The sequence below is a fragment of the Delphinus delphis genome, chromosome 5 (assembly GCF_949987515.2).
Source record: "Delphinus delphis chromosome 5, mDelDel1.2, whole genome shotgun sequence".
Classification (NCBI taxonomy): Eukaryota; Metazoa; Chordata; class Mammalia; order Artiodactyla; family Delphinidae; genus Delphinus; species Delphinus delphis.
The window spans coordinates 91,918,526-91,942,192 of record NC_082687.1 but is presented as its reverse complement, the minus strand read 5'-3'; the positions used below and the strand labels follow the sequence as shown (position 1 = coordinate 91,942,192).

The 23,667-nt window shown below is 38.9% G+C and overlaps 1 protein-coding gene across 1 annotated transcript in view; it reads right to left on the bottom strand.

Moving 5' to 3' along the window:
* KCNIP4 (potassium voltage-gated channel interacting protein 4) overlaps positions 1 to 23,667 on the bottom strand; it is a 1,205,567-nt gene that overhangs the window by 26,037 nt on the left and 1,155,863 nt on the right. Inside the window, exon 4 of the mRNA XM_060012752.1 lies at positions 7,295 to 7,364. Within this exon, the coding sequence (XP_059868735.1) occupies positions 7,295 to 7,364 (70 nt within the window). The remainder of the gene's footprint in view (positions 1 to 7,294; positions 7,365 to 23,667) is intronic.

Here is a 23,667-nt window from a genome sequence, read left to right as displayed (position 1 = left end):
AAGCTAGCCCATAGCCAGTAAGGCTGCCTGATGAAGTGGAAACCAGGGTGATTTGGGAAGTTTCTGAGGCCATGTTGAAAGTGGATTGTGTGGTCCTAAAGGTTCCCAGTTGAAAGCAGTGAGGAGCTCCTGCTTTGCCTGGGTCCTGGATGGGATTAGAGGCTCTGGGCAATGGTAGACAGCTTTGGACAGCTCTCTTGTCCCAGTGCCACACGATGGTACCTAATGATACTGAAGTTCTCTGAAATCTAACACTTCCTCTGAGTTTGCTTCAAGTAGGTTATTTCCCTCTAATTTTTCTTTCCTTCCATTCTTCTCCTTTGTCTCCCTAATCTCTGAAATTTCTGCCTTTATATTTTTAAAGTATATGTATTTTTCTTATTGTTTTCTTTTCTTAGTGCACAGTTTTCATTTTTAAGTGCTTCTGTGCTTGACCCTTGATCAAATTGACGTGATTCTTTTAAATGTTTCATCTCATGCGTTTTAGCCTTTTATTGTAACCTTTTTTATATTAAAAGATTATAACCTTTTAGCTCATTGGCTCTAGCCTTATATCTTCTTTTGAAAACCTCATCTATTTCTATTTTATAACTTTTAACCTTTATTTTTACTGGGATTTAGCAAAACTTCTGTTCGCCTTTTACTTTATGAATTGCTTTTTGAAGACTGTCAAGAAAGTAAGTCATAGAAGCAGGAGTAGAGAATAGCTCTCCCCAAATAAGAGAGAGGTCAGAGGTCATGCAAACTTCTCTCCTAGCTCTCAAGCATCCATGGCCTGTGTATGGACTGTCTTCCCTGAATGCCTCACCCCAATGGTTAACTCTGTTGCAGGCCATATATTTCACAAGGTAAACTGTATACTCAGTTTCTCAAAATGGTGGTGGTACTTTCTTTCACCTCTTATCTTGAAATATGATGTGAGGAACCACTTATTTTTAAACGTATGAATTAATAACACTGTTTACAATGAGCCAAACAGGCACCACAATTGGGCCTTAACGGTATGTAAAACTGTTGTTTGTAGAGTGGATGTCTATCTTGTGTTTATTGGTCACAGGAAGAAGCCCTTTCGGGTATGAAACCAGGGTTTTGACTACAATCAATTTAGTGAGATTGTTGGGAAGTTCCATATAGAATTATCAAGAATTGCCAGTCTATTTCTATTTGCAAAGTTGTTTTGCTCTCAACAGTACTTTTACATAGACTTCTTGAACTATTTAGTGCCCTATGGAGAAATGAGCTGACAGATGGTATGCTAAACTTATTTTCAGGGAAGAAAAAATAAGGGATTTTGCATATTTTAAAATGAGCTTCATTAAGCAGGTCTCTTGTTACTTTATTTATACAGTAAGAGTAAATGCCTTTACCTTAGCAAGCAGAACTCACCATGAATAATGGCTCAGAACAAACGATGTTGGCAACTTTTAAAAACTTAAAACACAAGATAATGTAGGCATACAATAATTACCATCCTTCTCAGATGAGGTTGTTCTAGTTTAAAGCTTGACACAGGGGACACACACTCTCAAGGTTTTCCCTAATGTGGTTCAGAGGACGTCTTTTTCCTCTCAATGTACCTTGGCAAGTTTCCTGGAAGTGAAGCCAGTTTTCTAACCTACATATACCAGGCGGAGAGAAGTTGCTAATACAGTAGTGGAGTCAGATTGCCTGAATTTGAATCTCAGCTCTACCAACTATTAACCGTGTGACCTTGGGTTTGTTGTTTAACCTCTCTGTGACTCAGTTTCCTCAGCTACAAAATCATAACAATATGTACTTCAGAGAGTCATCATAAAGAGATTAAATGAGGTACTATACCCAAAGTTCTTAGAACAGTCCTAGGCAAATATTAAATGTTCACTAATTATTAGCTATCATTATTAAATAAATGTGATCAAATTTTTTTTTACAGATTAATACAGTTCACCTGAAAACATTTCTATATTTTGTGAACTCTCAATTGTGTATCTAAGTGACCAAAGTTCTAACCTAATGGAACTTCATGCTCAGTGAAAACCAGTACAATTATATCATGAATGGTACTGAGTTTCTGACAGAGTTTGGATTTCTTCAGTAGACATCCGGAGACAGTGAAAGATTTTAAAGAAGGGGAATGATGCTACTAGCTTTGATGGGGTGAGAGGAAGGAGATAAGGCATTGGAAGTGTCTGACTGGGCACAGAGGTGGATTCTGTAGAGAGAAAGGAAACTGTCCACAAAACCATCTTGGTCTGATTTCATCTGACTGTGCTCTTCTTAAATACTCAGTAAATATTTGCTAAAAGGATGAATAACTGGCATCCTGGATTCTAGATTTCAGTACAGTTCAGGGCTCAAAAGAAATGGCAATGGTTTCTGCTCTTCCCATATGAGCTGACAGTCTTCTTTGACCATAATTCCTTCCATATAACAAAAACAGTTACTGAGTATCATATTGATGACTTTGCTCAGTTTCCTGTAATTTTACTTGTGAAGCTGAAAATTAAGTGTTGAAATTTTACAGTTAGGGGACACAATTTGTGGAGTCTTAAGATAGGAAGTGATCTTGGATACCATTTAGCTATTTATCTACATTTAACAAAGGCGGGAAGTGGGTGTAGGTAATGTTAGGGACGTCGTTATGGTCACCTAGTTAGTTAACGGTAGAGTTGGTAATGAAATCAAGACATTCCCACACTAACTCTTAGAAATAAAGGATGTTAGAACAGAAGGAAAACATGAGGATTCTTCTGTTCCACATCTGGTGAAGGAACAACCTGAGGCCCAGAGAAATAAGCTATTTGAGTCACACATTTTCGTGGGGGCAGAGAGTCTATCTGTAAACTCAGGACTCTTGACCTAGTCCAGTGTCTTTAACCCAATTATGACACAGTGACGATACCAACTAATCCCTTGGTTGAAAAGGCCATGGATACACATACATTTCAGAATATTTAAACAAATACACTTGATTATCATGTTCCAGGTCTGTGGTTGAAATCAGTCTGGTTGATTTCTTTCTTCCACCACAAATCCCCTACTCCCACCTGAATTCAGGCAAAAGGTACAGACTTAGATTAATGCATTTGAATATACAATTCATGGCAATGTTACTACAGTAAGGCAGGTTCACATACATGAGTGGTAGTCTCTGTTAAGTATGTTCTCTCTAAATCACCCTGAAAATTCCTAGAAATATTGTCTGCGCATGAGAAGGATATTCAGTGGGTGGAGTTATTTGGAAAAAAAATTTAAACCTTTATGTCCATGGAGCTCATCTAAGTGCCTCAAGTGTCTTGAACGCAGTGATTGTTCGATAAATATTTGTTGACTTAGATTCTTCTGACTGAAGCTCACTGATTCGTTCCTTCAGTAGCTGTTTATCAGGTGCCTTGTATAGTCAAAGCAAATGCAAAATTCCTACAACAGAAGCAGGAGTAGCCCAGGAAATTGGAATTTTCATGAGCTTTAAAAATGCCTGGTGAGCTAAGAGTTTCTAAGCTAAGGTTTCCCCTGTACGTGGCGCTGAAAAGCATTGCTGGGCTTCCCTGGTGGCGCAGTGGTTGAGAGTCCGCCTGCTGATGCAGGGGACATGGGTTTGTGCCTCGGTCTGGGAGGATCCCGCATGCCGCGGAGTGGCTGGGCCCGTGAGCCATGGCCGCTGAGCCTGCGCGTCTGGAACCTGTGCTCCGCCACGGGAGAGGCCACAACAGTGAGAGGCCCACGTACCGAAGAAAAAAAAAAAGAAAAGCATTGCTGTAATGATACAGGTAATGGCACAAACAAGCCATTTCCTCTCGGCTTGTTTTATAGGAGACATACTTTATCCCTTACGAACAGGAAGATTCTGTTCAGTCCAGCTGTGCTGACATCCAGAACTCCAAACAAGTCGTGCTTGGTAAACCATCTTGCTAAGAAGTAGAGAAAACTAAAGAGCCTGACACAGTACAAATCGCAGAAGGTTCTGGCAATAAGACAAAGAACCTCCCTGGAGGAAACTGTGAGACATTGTGATTTATGGACCCATCATTATTACGACTCATAATGAGAGACATCTGTTGCTTTCAGGCCATCAACCTAAATAAATGACTACACAGAAATGAGAGGATGGCCATAACATGGATTTGCCTGCCATCGGAGAATACATTCCTCCTTAGGACATTTTCCCTTTTCTAGCGGCACTGCAAGATACAATTTGCATGCGTGATATTAATTTTTAAAATTGCAAGTCATCATTTTTAAAAATATTTCATTTCCTTCAGTAATGCTGGCTGCTTTTAGATTTATGCATTCAATTAACAGGAATAATCAATGAATTTTTAAGAGTGCAAAAGTGATCTTTCCACAAATCCCTTTGGACTTTGTAACAAGAATCCCTTGCAAAGGATTGTGCTTAAGTAGATGTTCTCTAATGTTGAAATGTTATTTTTCAGATGAGGATAAAATTTTAATGTGAAGTTGTATCCAATTTGTAGCATGTAATAACTTTCATTTGAGATAATCAAAAAATAAAAGATTTCCATTTGTGCTAAGTGTTTTTTTTTTTTTAATTTTTATTTATTTACTTATTTATTTTTGGCTCTGTTGTGTTTTCGTTGCTGTGTGCGGGCTTTCTCTAGTTGCGGCGAGCCGGGGCTACTCTTCCTCGCGGTGCGTGGGCTTCTCATTGCGGTGTCTTCTCTTGTTGCAGAGCACGGGCTCTAGAGCGCAGGCTCAGTAGTTGTGGTGCACGGGCTTAGCTGCTCTGCGGCATGTGGGATCTTCCTGGACCGGGGCTTGAACCTGTGTCCCCTGCATTGGCAGGCAGATTCTTAACCACTGCACCCTCCGTTTGTGCTAAGTGCTTTGATATTAGTGCCTATCAATATATTGTCAGACACTTAGTTTATAGTAAACATCATTCTTTTAAAAAATTCCATGGTTTTTAATAATTTAGAAATATGTGTTAAACAAATGATATTCTAAATTCCTTATCAATTCAGACAAAGGATCCATTACAATCCTGGCATCAGACCCTATGACCAATACCTGTCTGTGGGCTGTTATTAATGAGATGGGGTTAGGGAAGTTGTCACCTATGATGTACCCAAATTCATGTAATAGTGGGTCACCCTGTGTTTTCTCCGAATTCTAATTTAATTCTTTGAAAAGTCCATCATAAGTGAAACTTTCTAGTTTGATAATCCATGCCCAAAATTGAAATTTTCAATTTCAATTTCAACCTATTAAATATCTAAAGCCAAAAGTGAATCTAATTTTTGTATGAAATAATTAATATTTAAGTGTTGTATACATTCAAAGTTCCTTTTACAGATATTATCCCATGGTGAGGTGGATGTCATTCGTTCATCCATGCATTCACCCTGTTTTGCAGTGAGTATCTAGAGCAACTACTTGTCACTCACTGTTCCACGACCTGTGGACACAGCAGTGAGCAAAGCTGACAAAAACTTCTGTTCCCTTGGAGATGACATTCTAGTGGAAAAAGAGACAGTAAGCAACAACACAAACAAATGAAATATATATTATTAGATGCTCTTGAGAGCTAAAGAGAAACATAAAGAAAAGGCCTGGGGGATATGTAGGGTTGTCATTTAAGCCAGGGTGGCCAGAGGAAGCCTCACTGAGAAGGTGGCATTTGAATAAAAGCAGAGGCGGTGAGATATTGAGATGGATATTCGGGAGAAAAGAATTCCAGGCAGAGAGAATAAGGAGTGAATTCAAAGGCCCAGGGATAGGACTTCCCTGGTGGTCCAGTGGTAAGACTACAAGCTTCCACTGCAGGGTGTGTGGGTTCAATCCCTGGGTGGGGAACTAAGATTCCACATGCTGCACGGCCAAAAATAAAAAATAAAATAAAAAAACAAAGGCCCAGAGGCAGCAGCAGGACTGCTGTGCTGGAGGAAGGGCAAGAGGCCAGGACCTCTGGAATAAAGTGAGTGAAGGGGAGGGTCAGTGAAGGACGAGGCAGAGATAGAACAGGAGACGGTGACCTTGCCCTATGCTCTGAGTGGATGGAAGATTCTGTGCAGAGCAGTGAGACGACCTGGCTTACATTTCACCAGGATTACTCTGGCTCATGTTGAAAATACAGCATGGCTGGGGAGTGGAGAAGAGGGGTGGAATCAGGGAGACTTAGTTCAGAGACCACAGCAGTTATTTTGGCATCAGATGATGGTGGATCTTTTAAGTGGAATTGAAGTGAAAAGATGATGGCAAAGAAATGGATGAATTTCTCTGCACCTTAGTTTCCACATTCATTAGAAAGGGAGAACCATAACTCGGGTTGTTGGGAGGTGATGGGTAACACATGCCAAGGCCAGACACGTATTAGATACGTGATGAAAGGTGGCTACTTCAGCTCAGGCTCAATTTATCTGGATAGACTTTTTTTATTTCCTCCCTGTTGTTCAGCTTGTCTAACTGTGCCTACATTGTGCTTTTATAATACTATATTTTTAACCCCTATCCTCACATATATTTTTTTCTGTTGACATTGTTCATCTGCTACTCTAGACTCTAACATTCTTTGGGGCAGGTACCACATCTCACCCCTCCTACATCATCAGCACCTAATACACAGCTGGACACAGAGCAGGCTGCAGGACAAGTGTGAGCTGGGCATCCTGCTGAGTGATTGAAGGAGAGACTATAAGGTCCAGTGGCAATATATCTCTCACTCGTCTCTAACAGGTATGTATTATCATTATGCGTTCCTTGTTCTCTTTCCAATTAAAATAATGTCTAGGGTGGTATTAATTTTCTTAGATGCAGGGGTAGGGGTGATAGTGGAGAGTTCCTGAAAGAGAGAGGAAGAGCAGAAAGAATATTAGATGAGGTTACAGAAAAATCTGGGTTCTAACCTAGATCTGCCACTTAGTGGATGTGTGACTCTGAGCAAAACATTTAGCTTCTCTAAGCCCTGGATTTCAGATCCGAAAATTGAGGATAATTCCATTTGTCCTAATTTTGAGAGTTGGGAGAATGAGACGTATAATGCATGTGAAAGCTTTGTGGCATATCCAGGACTCACCCATCATAGTTAGAAAGCACCGCGCCTTTGAGAGATGTGGTATCGAGCACACAGGAATACTGCTTGCATTAAGCTAAAGAGTGAACTCTAGGGTATTTGATAATCTGTAAGTAGCTCACTTTTATGATGTATTGAGAATCGTATGCACTGCATACTGTGTATTAATTCTCTGACATAAAGATGAAAAATGTAGAGTCATGCCATGAAAGATTAAACCAAACTCAAGATTGCAAGCATAATTCTAACTGAGAGTAGAATTCACTGGTCCACATTTGTACTTACCTCCCTGTGGAAAGAACTGCGAGTAAATCTCTTTGAAGGTGTCTTCGTTGACAACCCCGCTGGGGCATTCCTAGAGAAAGTGGTAGAGAGGCAATATGAGCAAAGTGTTCATAAAACTGATTTTGTGCCCATTTGAAATAGAACTGCCTACGTGCAAAGCTGCAGCAAGAAAGTTCCCCATCCACCCATTATCACAAAAAGAAAAAAAGCACACTATAAACTTCTCTTTGTTCCAGTTCTCACAGACTGAAAAAAAAGTTGCTGTTGTAAAAATCTTTGCCTAGTATCAGCATCAAAGATGGTCTGACACATTAAAAAAACACACTGCTGTTTTTAAGAACATGTATGTATATTATCAACGAGGTAGGAAAACATTACTTCGTTTTTCATATATCAAGGACATTGCAAGATGCTTCTGATGTGGTCTTGGCTGGGTCTTGGTGCTGTATCCTCTGGAGATGTGCTGGACCCCCATAATCTTTAGTTCAATGAGAAAATGCTGTGCTCCCTTTGGGTATAAGGTGGCCCAACAAGTCTCAAACAGAAATAGTTACTAATTTCTGTTAACAGATTGTAGGACTGAATGATAACATTGTTAGTAATAAGTAACTCTGAGTAAGGCAGGACCTGAAGATCTGTTGAATTTCTGGAGAGGAAGGTTTGAAAAGAAACAGGCCTGAACATAATGAATTCCCACCTTTGTCCCATGGTTGGAGTTATTTAAGACTAAAGGATATTGACCTTGGGAACTCCACTAATGTTGGACTACTGACTTGGTGGGACCAAAGGGTAAAGGTACCCCTCTGAGATTGGGCATTTTCTGTAAAAGGAGCTGCAATCTAAAATGTTAGAAAAGATCTGCCTTGATGCCGAAATCAGGACTAAGTAAGTGGACTTGAGACTGAGGTAAGCGCGAAAACGCTTTCACTCTCTGGAGTTGCAAGAACAATCTGGTCAGGATTCTGAACTGGAGACACTCCTTGAGCAGTGGAGACTGACAATCACAAAATAATCCAACATCAAACCACATGTGGGACGTTAATCCCTACTGAAAGTAGGGAAGTGATAAGTTCTATCCATTTCTTCTGAGTAGCTTCTTGTGAACAGGTGCATCTTACCTGAGCTCCCTTGCTTCAGTTCTCACAGGACCCCATTTCCCTGCCTTTAGACATGAATATTCTGTATACTTTAAATTTGACACTGTTACTGGGACCTTCAAAAATCATTTGTGGTCTTTAAAGCTTTTCTTAACTCTTAAAAATCATTGTCCCTTCATGAATAAACTTGATGTATTAATTTGATCTTTCTTTATTCTAATGAGCCAGTTATTCACAACTATAATGTGCTTCACATGAGGAATTTTCTGGTTTTTCCTTTGTTGGTTTGAAAGGTAGTACCTTTGCTATATAAACACAGTTTCGAATAGTAGTTTCAATGTGAACTTGTGTTTATAGAGCTCGTCAATGTGGACTTTCCCCATTTGATCATTGTAATAAACCTATGACTTAGGAATCTCTATTCACTGAGGAAGAACTAGGCTATGTGGTAAAAGTTCCTTGTTACTCAGCTAGCCAGTGGGAGAGCTGGAATGTGAGCTTGGAACTTTCCAGATCATCACAAGGTTTTGAATGAAATAAGCCCTGTGGAAATAATGACCCCCAAGGACCTAAGAGGATTGGAGCAAAAAATGACAGCCAACAACAAATTAGGAAAAAAGCAAGCAAGCAAATTATGATGGTTAATTTTACATGTCAACTTATCTGGGCCACAATGCCCAATTATTTGGTCAAACATTATTCTGGATCTTTCTATAGGGTGTTTTTGAATGAGATTTACATTTAAGTTGGTGGATTTTGAGTAAAAGAGATTACCCTCCATAATATGAGTGGGCCTCACCCAATCAGTTGAAGACCTAAATAGAACAAAATGCTAATCTCTCCAGAGCAAAAGGGAATTCTCCAGCACATTGCCTTGGGAGCTAATATGCAACATTGGTTCTTCTTGGTTCTACAGCAGACTGCCTTTGGACTTGAACTGCAATTCCTTCCTGAGTTCCTGAGTCTCCAGTCTGTCTCTCTCCTCCATCAGATTTTAAGTCTTCACAATCATGTGAGCCAATTGCTTAAAACAAATTACTTTCTGTATATATACACATCTATTGGTTTTTATTTCTCTGGCAAATCCTAACTAATACATAAGCAAATGAACAATCAACAGCTACAACTCCAAAAGGAAAGAAGATGGCATGTAGATAGCTCATCACTCAAAAGTTTTGACTAAATGACTCTGTCTAGTTGGCAGCAACAGAACCAATTTTAAAAGCAAATAAGCACTTTGTAGTTGGACCCTCTCATGCATGGAAATTGTGATTTATTGGCTATTTATCTCTGAGCCATCTGCTGGGGATACGAAGGCGAGAACAAATAGATGGCTGTCTGCCATCAGGTGGTGAATTTGTGCAAGGTCAAAGCTGGAAACTTGCCTTGGAGTTCAAATGATTCTAGCCAGAGACAAAGATGGGAAAGGAACGGACACCTGCAGCCAGCAAACTTGTCAGCTGTCTCTAATCTCTAGATGTATTTGATAGATATATCTTATAATGTGAAATGAAATTCAGAAAGTGATGGTCTCATATGTCTGTTTTATGTTTAATCACATGTCTGTGTCAAACGAAATCCATTCTCTGCCAACTAAAAACTCCTGGTCAGGGACTTCCCTGGTGGTCCAGTGGTAAAGAATCTGCCTTCCAATATAGGGGACGTGGGTTTGACCCCTGGTTGGAGAACTAAGATCCCACATGCTGTGGAGCAACTAAGCCCACGTGCCACAACTACTGAGCTCTCGCACCTCAACTAAAGAGCCTGCATGCTACAACTACAGAGCCCATGTGCTCTGGAACCTGTGCACCACAACAAAGAGCCCGCGCACGCAATGAAAGATCCTGGATGCCACAACTAAGGCCCAACGCAGCCCTAAAAATAAATAAATAAAAATATTTTTTTAAAATTAAAAAGACAAAAATTTCTGGTCAAGTTTTAGGGTGGTAAGTCTCATCAAGTGGATCTGTCTTTATCCATCTTATATTTATTACATTAACTTACATCTTTAACCCATGCATACTGTATGTTTATTATTCTAAGAACTTTTCTGGGAAACAAGGCAGCAGCAATAAACAAGTTAAATGTTGTGCCGTCATGGACCTACATCCAAATAGAACAAGAAAGGTCAGAAGCAACAGAAAAGAACACACAAAAATAACAGTCCATAGAATGGTGATCTTTTATTTATTCTAAAGAGTTCTTATGGGAAAGCAATTCATTTTACTACCTTCAGGTAAAAAAAAATTAATCTGATTTTTTAAGACTCTAGTGATTTACAAAATGGTATGAATGATCTATTCTCTAACTCTTCCCTCACCAGTTTTGTGAAGTCATTTCTGCACAAAAGAGGTATCTCTACCTCTCCATTAAGAATGAATTTGACGAGGCCCTGCGTACAGCTAAGTGTATACCATAAAAGATGTGGCTGTGTTAGGTTAACTCTTGCTGCTGTAACAAACATGCTCCCAAATATATAACTTAAATATATATAAATTTAAAAGAATGTAGTATATTTCTTGCTTATCCAACAGTCTTGGAGGGTGGGGAACAGATCAGAGTTCTTAAGGGACAGAGGCTAATGAAAGCTTGGCCATCGTCATGTGGCGTCTATGTGATCATTTAATCTGAAGGAGAAAAAGACATTGAAGAGTGAGTATTAAAGGTGTTTACGGACCAGGTCTTAAGGTGGTACATATCCTTTCCATTCTTATATTTTTAGTGAGAAATCACTTAATATGTCCACCCCAAACCACAAGAGAAGGCTCATGTGCCCAGGAAGAAGATAAGAAGACAAACTTGGTGAACTGTTAGCAGTGTCTGTCTCGGAGCCTTATTTGAAAATGCTCCAAATGTCTGTGCTCTGAAATAGTTCTCCCACTGATGCTTTAATAGAACCATCATCATATCACTTAGCCATATAAATTCTTTTCATTTCCCCTGGAGTCATTTTTAAAGGATGACATTTTCAAATAAACAAGTGCAGTAAGGCCTAGATATCTAAGTATGAATTTGTTAATTAGGATTTCTTTACTCTAAGAGGAGGAACCCAAGAAGCAGTAGAATTCCCAGCTTTAGAGAGAGTGAGGAAAGCTTCACTCGTATATACTTTGAGAAGTTGCTATAACCTTCTATAAATTTTATGGTTTCTATATTATATTTTCTAATGACATTTCATCTGATTATTAGCAAGTGATCATTTCATGAATATATGTTGTCTATAGAAAAAAAACTAAAGATTACCCTTAATTATGCTACGGTAAAACTATTTTAGTCTTCTATCTAAGCATGTATTAATATGCTGTACAAATAAAATTAGAATAATGTAAGAATATAGTATTGCATCTTCTTTTTTCTTACTGTAACAAAATATCCTGAGCATTTTCCATGTCATCATTATTAATGGCTGCATAATAATGTGTCCATTGCACTTGTCATATTGTTGGATATTTAGGGGATTTCAGCATATTTTTGAACTACATAGGAATAACAATGTAGTTAACATTCTAGTGCATATATCTGTGATTGAGCCTGTGGTTCTCTCTTTACAACTAATCCCAGAAGGAGACTCACAAGACCAAAGGGCTTAAACTATGTTAGGCTCTTCATAATGCACAGTCACATTGATTTCCAGAAAGGCTGTACCCATATGTGCTACCACCACTTGTTTATGAGAAAGTTTCACATTGAGAGGGGCTGCTGACCAGAGTCACGTGGTAATTTGACACTCACCAAATCCCATGAACAAGCAACAGTAATTTGCTTTCCTCATGAATCTAATCATCATTCTGAAAATTATCAGAGGACATCAAGGCATTTGTCCAGATCCCTCCAGATGTGCAAGTTTTTCATGCAGACAAGGATGCTTTGATGGCAGGCTGCTGGACCACATCACCATAGCTGTTTAATGAATGTACATTCAATGCCTTCTTACATACATCATCTCTTCTAACATTTTCACTAACCCTGAGGTGAGGAAAATGAAGCTTGCAGAGATTAAAATGAAGAAACCTGTTGGCATCACATTGTTTTCAGAGGCATACATGTGTTTATTCTTTGAACAAACAGTTATATAGTGCCTTCTGTGCATCGAGCACTGTTCTGGGCAACAAAGAAACAGAAGTGAATTTTTTTTTAATTTTATTTTTGCTTTTATGGAATTTAAAGATTAGTGGAATCAACCTCCCTGACTCCATTCATTGCGATGTTAGCCTTCTGGATTATCATCTTTTTCTCCATCAGGACTGAGAAAGTGGCCTTCTGGTGCACAACATGGTTTGCCTCCAAAGCCACCCATCATGGCTGTGTTGGAGAGAGCCATGTGCAAAAGGAAGACTTTTCAACCCAAACTGGGGATATTGATTAAGAAAAAAATTTTTTAAATTAAAAAAAAATGTATCTGTTATGACCAGCGAGTTTCCTTTAGTGCTTCTTAAACCCTTTGCAATGATATGATCAGGATGCAATGAATGTGGAATGAGATTTTCTCAGCACGTAACTGCCATACTTTTGTCAAGTGGTGAAGAGACGCTTGCCCTTTGGGGCCTTGTAGATGTGTTCTTCTCAGCTCCCTTAGGTAGGGTTATGAGAATGTGTCAAGATCAGTTGTAAATGTTCTATGATTACTTTGCTGCTACTAATATCAGTATTAATAAAAGAGATTTTTATAAGAATAATTAGCATGATGATGATGATGATGATAAGTTAATACATTGTGTTAAATGCTTTACATGGATTTTCTCACGTGAATGGACAGATGCTAGCATTACCTCCATTTTACATAAGCAAACTGTTAGGGAGAAACTACCCACGTTCTCATAATTAGAAAATGGCAGAGCCTAGTCTATTGATCACAGAGTCAGGAAACTTGAGTGTTTAAGCAACTTTAGAGATACAGGTTTCCCCTGCTCTCCAAAAGTAGAGTGCTCCTATGAAACCTTCTGTAAGCTGAAATGGCAGAAAACACAGAAGCAATTACCTAGGACACACCTTGCTAATGTGTGCAGAAAATAAGTTGAGATAAAGCAGAGATGCTCACAGACAGACAGTGGGATATTACTCAGTCATAAAAAGAAATGGAATTAAGTTATTTGTAGTGAGGTAAATGGACCTAGAGTCTGTCATACAGAGTCAAGTAAGTCAGAAAGAGAAAAACAAATACTGTATGCTAACACATATATATGGAATCGAAAAAAAAAAAAGATACTGATGAACCTAGTTGCAGGGCAGGAATAAAGAGGTAGACATAGAGAATGGACTTGAGGACATGGGGTGGGAGGGGGAAGCTGGGGAAAAGTGAGGGAAGCATCGACATATACACACTACTGAACGTAAAATAGTTGGCTGGTAGGAAGCAGCTGCATAGCACAAGGAGATCTGCTCCGTGCTTTGTAACGACCTAGAGGGGTGAGATAGGGAGTGAGAGGGAGACTCAAGAGGGAGGGGATGTGGGGATATATGTATGCATATGGCTGATTTGCTTTGTTGTGCAACAGAAAATGACACAGTATTGTGAAGCAATTATATTCCAAAAAAGATCTATTTTAAAAAAACAACTATGGAGGCTCAATGCTGAGATGCAAAGTGTAGTTCTTCTTAGGGAAGGAGATTGGTGGTGTTCCTTTATGCCTGAGGTGTGCAGCCTCTATATCAGTTAGCTGCAAAATGAACGCTGAATGCTATTTTCACTTTTCTCCTTTTTATATAAAAGTGAAAAATCCTCTTCAGACTTCTTTTGATTAGGGAAAACAGGTACTAATACAGGTCTTTCATAAAGAGAACTTTTGAAAAGTGGGGAATACCTGTAATCCAGTCCAATGGCTTCATTTTAAAAACAAGGAGACTGAGGTTGAGGTTACAGGAATTGCCATAAACCACACAGTGGGCTGCTGAGCCTTACCTTGTGTCTGTGTTTCCTGATGTCTAGGCTGATGTGTGGACATTGCAAACACCCTCATGTCCATACAATAGCTGGTATCATTCTGCCAGGAAGCATTTAGAATAATTTAGTGAAATGCTTATGCTCCTGGGCTCTGGAGTGAAGCAGAAGGACTGCACTGAACCTCTGCTTAAAAGCTGCATAGCTTCAAATTGTTTCATCTAAGTCCTATTGTTCTCTGTAACACGGGGATAACTATTGACACCAGAGGTGTGTTATGAGAATTAGTAAGATAACGCATGTTATGTTATTATCTCAGTCCTCTTCTTTGTGCACCGTATTTGCTCATTAAATATGAGCTGTTAGTATAATGTTAATAATCTAGAATTTGGTAAGCAGAACTCCATGATACAGAGAGTCGCTGTAACCTCAACATGGCTATACCAAGGTTAAATGGTATTCATCAAAGCAGTTGAACCCAGTAGAGTACCGGTCTGATATAATGCAATGAGCCTATAAAACAGATATGAGTTATGCCTCCTCCTCTAGTTTTATAAATTGAATCTGCTCTCTAATATCATCAGAGTTTACCCTCAAAGGCAGGGGAATACTGCAGTTGTAAATGACAGCTGAGAAGAATAAAGGCTACCATACTGGAAATAAATGTCAGTAGAAACCCAGGAGACTTTTTATTCATTAATTTAAGGAAAAGTTTTCCCTACTAATGCTTAGATGAGTATATTAGAAATAAAGTAGTCCATGAAAAGTGTTGGGAATGGTGCTTTGAAGGGAGATCCACGTATGCATAGGAAATTGCTAAAGAAATTATTTTCTGAGGTGCATTGTGAGTTCCTATACTTTTACCTCTTAAGAAAGCCTTTCAGCATTTCCTCGAAAGTTGTCAGAACTCTGGTGGAATGCTCTAGAAATGGTTACAGTGGTATGTTCTAGAAATGGTTACAGATGTATTTTCTTGCTAATATTTGTCCACTACTCCACTGGCTGAAATCTCCTCTTCCCATAAATGATTCTGTTCGGTGTATACCATCTCCTCAGGTTCAGAACAATTATTAAACATTTAGAGATACCTCTTCAGGAATCAAAAAAAAAAAAAAAAAGGAATTATGGTACAAAAATATCATGGAGAAAAAGTAAAAGTCCTTGTGAAATAAATAACTCCTTGGGAACCCTTTTATGATATCTAAAATGTCACATCTTTTAAGCATCTATGTTTTTCATCAACTCTCACACCTACTCCTGCTGCCAAGGAAGGCATACATGACAATGGTTGTGAGGTGCTTAAGTTGAAAACCTAAGGTTTCTACCCACAGAAATGTAATGACATCCATGTTTCATCCAGAGACTGTTTTTTTCAGTTATTCTTTCTGACAAAGGAAGTAGACTGACATCTTTGATAAGTATCACAGCAGACTGTGGGCGGAACAAAAAGGGAACACAAAGACTGGACACTGGGCACTCAGACCAGAGAAGAAAACGAGGGAGACTCACATCGCTCCCCAAATAAGAAGAGCATCCATTCTTCTGGCAAAAATAGATGGCAGGTAAGTTGGCCATCTTAGAGGAAGTTACCTTCTTAAGCAGTACAATTGTTACAGACCACACTTAAAGCGAGCTGGGTACGAGTTCATAAGCAGAGACCAGAAAGCATCTTGGACACTTAGAAGAACATGCAGCAATAACCCATGAGATACACCGAAAGGGAACCTGATGAATTGGACAAGACAAGAAGAGGATTTCAGGTGTGTGTCTTTAGGGTTTTTTATCAACAAATTCTTCCTGCTTCCAAACCCATGGGAAGATTGTGTTTCATGGGTCCTTAATGGTTTGCTGGAACCATGTGTCAAACTGCCCAATGAAGGGGAAGTAAAAGTGACACTGTAATATTGTGATTTATAATAAGAAATATATGTTTGGTCTGAGTCCCCATTTCTAGCACAGAGCTCCTAAAACCATGAGAGAGATAAAGTTATCTCTTGTTATGTTGATGAGGTGACTTTTGGACCCCACTCAAGGATGGGGGCTGGTTGCCAGAGGAGCCAACCAGGTGATTAGAGTGTTGGAACTTTCAGTCCCACCCCCTGACCTCCAGGAAGGGGAAAGGGTCTGGAGATTGAATTCAATCACCAATGGCTAATGATTTAATCAACCATGTTTCTGCCATGAAACCTCCCAAACCCCCAAAGGACAAGTTCAGAGAGTTTCGGGGTTTGTGAACACATTGAGAGTTGGGGAGAGTGGCATGCTCGAAGACATATTTGAAATTCATCTGAGAACTCAACTGTTTATGTAATATATGTATATATTTGCTTATACTTAAGTGAATTTAATCATAAGCTATTAAGTTCTTATTTTGAGTATGAATCCAACTGTTTATTAATTACTTACTACTTTACAAAGTCATAACTTAAAACTACTTTCAAATTACCACATGGACTCCATCTAATTATTATAGTTAAGATTCTGGTGTCTGGAGTGCCCCCAGATCAGATAAAAGGTCTCTTTATGGGAGGATGCTTAAACAAGTTGTATTTTTGTCTGACTGTGTTTTGTGCTACAGATGTATCATAATTGTTTGTATATATTTAACATTTGAGAAAGTGGCTTTTATTTTCTTAGTTTTCAAGATGTGAACATATCAAGCTGAGTTATAGTATAAGTATTTCATAGGCAAGACAACTTTTTATCCTTTGAGATTTTAAAAAATATTTCCCATTACTTAGTTGATTAAATTGTGAAAACAAAACACCCCACCACCTCCAGCAAGGATGACTTTCGAAAGGTAGATGAAGTGAATTCACTGATACAATAAAGATGATGGATGGAGACTTTCATTCTCAGAGACGTATCATTGGGAAGCATGACTGTCTTCACATATTATTCCACCCTGTTTAATATGTAATCCAATTGGAAAAGCATAGATTCTTTTAAATTAAATTTCCATTCTCCACTTCTCTCGTTTGAAACTGGGGCTGCTCTGGAAAGTCACTCTCCTAGTAGCATGACAATTTAAAGATGACTTGGTATTCTACAGTTGGAGGAGAATTTTCAAAATTTACATGGTGCAATGCCATGAACTGTACTGCTCTCATCACTAGATTCTGTTTGTGGACTCCTCTTCTCCCTTTAGACTTGGTAAATACCTTGAAGGCAGCGACTGATTTTTATACAGCCCAGCAGTGTTCACAACAGAGTATTAAAAATGTTTATCTTGAATGAATAAATACAGAAACAATTCTTAGCTTTTAAGAAACTAGAAAATAAACTTGATCTGGCAGTTTCCTTTAAAACTTGTGTGCAAGTTTTTACAACTCCTTGCACTCCAAAACAATTTTTTTTTCTCTGTAATTCTTCTGTTCTCTTCTATCCAGTTGTGCTGAGGGGAAATTTTTGATGCCTTGTGCTGTATTATTCAAGGTCACCACTTTGTCTTAAATACCTCTCTGTCCCTGGACTTTTGAGGTCAAAATCTTGGTTCCACTTCCCAAACCTCATGACTGCTTATCATAAATATAATCACAGAAATTAAGGGAAGACCACCAGGGTCAAGAGAAAACACTTCTTAGTTCAACACAAATTTTAAAAACCTTACCGTATTCAACATTTGGGCTGTTAAAAACTCATTTCAGAATGATAAGATTAGCCCTTCAGTTTTCAGAGCATACAACCTGATCACTAAGAACTAAAACTAGCTTTAAATTTTTGTTCCAATATTCCCAGGTGTTTGAACTCTTAGCAAGTCATTTATTCTCTCTTAGTCTGTTTCCTCATCTGTAAAATAACCTCTAAGGAATACTGACATCACAGGGAAATAAAACAAATGAAAATTAAAATAGATAATGAAAAAGAAAAAAAAAACTGGATACAACCAACACATTAGATATTTTGCTGCTTCCAAAATTTGCATTAAGAACCTTCTGTATTCCCCGAATATACTCCTTGGGGCCAAAATGAGGCCAAAGTGGTTAAATATGAATTTCAGATTGGAAAAAAAAGGGGGAGAAAGACTTTCCTACTTAATATTGGAAAAGAGATGCATGCTGGGTGATAATCAAGATTCGACTCAGCCCCTAAAGCGTGGAGATGTAGGCACATCCTCAGTCCCACGAGGCCCCCCTGTCACCCAGGATGAAGGAGAAATATAAGGTACAAGGCACATTTTCTCCTCATCTCCAGCTCTACTCTCTAACTGTGTGGAACAGGGAAATATTATGGGAGATTTACAGCCAAAACAAAAAACCCAAAACACCAAAAAATAGGCTCCGGTTTCAGCTGTACTAACAAAGAAGTCATTGAAATGTCCCAGGATTCTGAGTCTCAGTCTATAAAATGTGAAAAGTAACAGCATTTTATAGTGAAGAAATGGTAACTCATTGACATTATGTATATAAAGATCCTAGTACTCTTCTAAGAATTAGACAAATGTTGATTTCTTTTAACATTCTCTTTTCAAGTCACTTATGTTGATTCTGCACAATGAAATTGCCCATATTTTGCAGGAAAAGGTTTCCCAGGATCTGGCCCAAGTCCTGAGCCTTTATTGGAATGCATGTAGAGTTATTTGATTCAAAGAGTATTCAAAAAGGGATTTTCCCAACTTTACACAAAAAAAGGGTTCAATTGGTCGACTCATTGTGTTGCTTCCAACATGAGTAAATTCTACAGGTACTCAAAAAATCGTTTGAGGAAATAAAAGACAGAAGTGCCCAGAGAGCTGGTCTGTGTACAGTTTTCAATTGCTGTACAACAATACCACAAACTTGGTGACTTAAAACAACACAAGCTTATTACCTCACAGTTCTGAGGGGAAAGAGTCTGTCATGGCTTGGCTGTGTTCTCCACTCAGGGGCTCACACACAAAATGTTGGCTGACTCTGGTTCTCACCTGGACTTTGTAAACCTCTTCCAAGCTCATTCAGATCTTTGGCAGAATTCAGTTCCTTTTGGTTGTAGGACTGAGGTCCCTGTTACCTTGCAGGCTATTAGCCAGTGGCCTCTGTCAGCATTCTTTTCACATAAGTTCCTCCATCTTCAAATCAGCAAAGGTGTATTGAGTCCCTCTTACCCACTGATTCATTCTACTTCCCTTATCATTTAAAGGGCTCATGTGAATAGATCAGACTAATAAGGGTCTCTCCATTTTAAATTCAACTGATTTGGGACTTCAATTACATCTGAAAAATTTCTCCACAGCAATACCTGGATTAACGTTTAGCTGAATAACCGGGAGACAGGAGTCTTCGGTGGGTCATCTTAGCTATCTGCCTACCACATCTGCTTTGTCTCAGTATGGGCTGACTTTGGTTTTCATAGCAGTTTCTGTTTAACAGTCTTTTCTATAGTTACATTTACAGTATATCAAACAATAGAAACTCTTCAGACTTGTACAAATACTGTACTATTTTCACCACAACTAGCAACTATACTACTTGCAGTCCTAGTTTAACCAGATTTGGAAGGAATATATCCTGCCGAGGCTGTGCTCAGCCGCGTACAGGACCAGCTGAGACTGCAAAACTGAATATTTTTTTAATGAACGCTATGAACAGTATTCCATACGCTGAGGTGTGCCCTGTCCTTATTTATTTCTGCTCTATATCACCAAGGTCATTAGGCAGATTTTATGAATTGATTAGATCACTTTCAAATTGGCATGCCATCAGCCTAATGATATTGGGAAAAAAAAAAAAAACCTCAACAAAAAATCTACTTAAAAAATCATGGGCTTCCCTGGTGGCGCAGTGGTTGAGAGTCTGCCTGCCGATGCAGGGGACATCGGTTCGTGCCCTGGTCCGGGAAGATCCCACATGCCGCTGAGCGGCTGGGCCCGTGAGCCATGGCCGCTGAGCCTGCGCGTCCAGAGCCTGTGCTCCGCAGCGGGAGAGGCCAAGGCGGTGAGAGGCCCGTGTACCACAAAAAAAAAAAAAACAACAAAAAAAAACATGTAATTTTTCAATCAGAAAGAATAAAACACTAAGATGATATTCATGTACGTGTACAGACATAAACACAATTGTAAGAGAATCTATTTTCTGAAGCTTTGCAATAACCATATACTCTTTCAGTCTAATTTTCCCCACCTACCAAATTGGCTGGATTTTGGCTCTTTGATGACTTCATTGTGTCTGTTGTCTCTTGACTTCTTATGTGAGAATATACATTTTCCTCACTCTGTAAGCTGTTTTTATTTATTGGTTTTCAGTTCTTTGCAGTCAAAGACACTTTAACATAAGCAATAACCTTTTGTCATTTTATTACATCTCTCTACAGAACGGGGAAATGAAAATGAGTTCTCTTTATTGGTTGCTGACAAATTTAGTGGAAGTTCTACCGGACCCAGAAGAATAAGCTAGAGATTACAGTGATATGTGCATGTACGGGGTTGATTTGATTTGCCTAGGTCCAGATATTTGAAAAACCCATTCTAAGGTATATCCAAAGAAGCTGTGAAGGAGTGTAGAGGTTGGAGGATTAACAGAAGTAATGTTTCCTGTTCACCTGTGGTCTGCTGGACACTGAGCCTGATGGTGTAGGAGATACAAGTAATCATTAAATCCTCATAACAAGTAGAGGAGGTAGATATTTTCTCACATGGTATATAACAAATGAGCTCAGAGGAGTTTAAGAAACTTCCCCAAGATCAGACAGATATTAGGCAGTAGGAGAGATCTGAACCTGAGTTTGACTATAAAGCCTTTATACCTTACAAATCTGCCATCTCTGAAAAGCAAGTGTAACTATAGAAAAGAAAAATAAACGAATAGAGAACTAATTATCCCAATATTTTTCATCCCTATTAATTCACCAAAAAATCATTAATCAATGATTCAACAAAGATTCCTAAACCACCAAGCACAGTCCCCATCCATTTGGAGTTTACAGTCCATCAGGGAGAAGGGTATTATTCAAATATTCACACAAATACATATCATATTAAAACCCATGGGGGCAAAGCAGCATGAAAAATCAAACTGCTTTTCATAAACGAATTCAAATGTCACAGGTGAGATGTAGGGTAGCAGTTCAAGTCCTCTGGTCATTGGCTTTCGTGAGGGAGGGGGAAGACATGGTCAATCCAGCTCTAAACACATTTTATTACAGATTTATTTACCTCTACTTTCTTATTATCAGTTCTGAGAAAGGAATGCTCTGTCCCTTTCTCACATAGTTGCCTCTCATCAAGTTACAATTTCAGGAGCAGCCCTGAGTCTCTGAAGCTTAGCTGTAAGTCAAAGGAATGTTTATTCTCTTTAATTAACTTCCCTTTGTTGCAAATACTAGAGAAGTTTCTACCCACTGCCTTCTGGTGATTCGTCAGAGGTTCTTCTCTAAAGGGGACAACAACAGCCAGACATGGAAGCAAGGTTAATGTCCATTGACAGATTAATGGATAAAGAAGACGTGGTACATATATATAATGGAATACTACTCAGCCATAAAAAAGAATGAAATAATTCCATTTTCAGCAACATGGATGGACCTGGAGATTATCATACTAAGTGAAGTAAGTCAGAAAGAGAAAGACAGATATCATGATATTGCTTATATGCGGAATCTAAAAATAATGATATAAATGAACTTATTTACGAAACAGAAACAGGCTCACAGACTTAGAAAAAAAATTCATGGTCACCAGTGTGGAGGGGTGACCCCCTGGGGGGAAAGATAGATTGGGAGTTTGGGACTGACGCATACATACTGCTATCTTTAAAATAGATACCAACAAGGGCCTACTGTCCTTGTCCTAGCACAGGGAACTCCGCTCAATATTCTGTAATAACTTAAATGGAAAAAGAATTTGAAAACGAATAGATACATGTGTATGTATAACTGAAGCACTTTGCTGTACACCAGAAACCAACACAACATTGTTAATCAACGATACTCCAATATAAAATAAAAAATTTTTAAAAAGTGGGGGGGCAATTAGCCAGGGTCACAAAAGCTGCCTGAGAGGACAGTGTGTCTCGACCTGTACTGTTTCCAGGCTCCCAAGGCGGCGGAGTGGCCCCAGAGACCTCGGCCTGCTAACTGTCAGTCGTAGAGCACATCACATGGCCCTCTGGAGCTTGGGGGACCCGCGGGACGCGCGGCCTCATTCTCCGAGTGTTTCATTACAGTGTTGAGGCACAAGGGGGCAGCAGTGTCCCCCACGATCGCTAGAAATTCCATTTCTAGTTCATACACTTCGGCAGTTCTTTCCCTAAGCTTGGGGCAAGTTGGAGTAGATTTCTCTCCAGAAAGATATTTTCTCTTTATGAAACGTGGCAGGAGAGCTCTTGTTCCCAAATTAGGTAGAAACAAAATTAACTATTTCAGGGAAAGGGACCCAGAGACTGTCTCCTTTCTGGATATTATAGTTGGAGTAAGTCAGCCTAAAACTGCAATCTCTTTTTAGGCAGTTGGGCGGCCCTTAATTTTAGTCACCAAAAATCTGTAGGTTGTAGGCCTAAGGAAACAAGTAAACAAACAAGACAGCCACAAAAATTCTAAAGTTTGAGTATGAAAATCTTATAAATTTGCTTTTAAGTACATGGGGGCTCTGCTTGTTCGGTTATTTATTGGGGAAAGTTTTAAATCCTCCGTAAAACAGAAATAATGATAATACCTATCTTGGGGTTATTATAAGGCTTAAAAAAGGATAACCCATATATAGTGTTTAGTGTGATACTTGGCATTAACTATGACAGGGATTATTTGTATAATGGTGGGGATATTCATTATGAATCTTTTTAGGTTTTGTTGTTTTTTTCACCTTTATCAAGGATATTAAATTTATCTTTATTAAATGCCATCTGCTTATTCATCTCAAAGGGTTTTTTATAATCCCAAACCAATCTTCCATTTTCTTAGTTGCTCTAGGATATAGCTTTTGGAATTTGATGTCCCTGGCTTAAAATCCACTCATATCACTTACTAGTTGTGGGACTTTGAATAAATTACTTAACTTCTGTGATCCTGAGTTTTCCCATCATTCATTTATTCATCACATATTTTTGAAAATATAGTATATGTCAGAGACTGTAATAAGTGCTGGGGATAAAATAATCAACAAGACAGATGAAGCCCCCCCATGGGGAGCTTAGAGGCTTATCAGAGAAGGTACACATAAAACAAAGAGCTGCACAGATAATCATTTAGGGTTGTGATAAATGCTACAAAGGACGTACAGGAGACCTACCTGAGGAAGTCCCACTTAAATGACTTTCACACAGAGACCTGAAGGATGAGTAGAAGTTAGCAAGAGCCGGGGTAGAAGCCAAGGGCCCGTACATAGCCTGGGATTTGTTCAAGGACTAAAGTGATGACAAATGTGCCAGAAGTGATAGTCTCAGAAAAAGTTAGTTCAAGGCCTGCTAGATGGGTTAAGGATCTAGGTC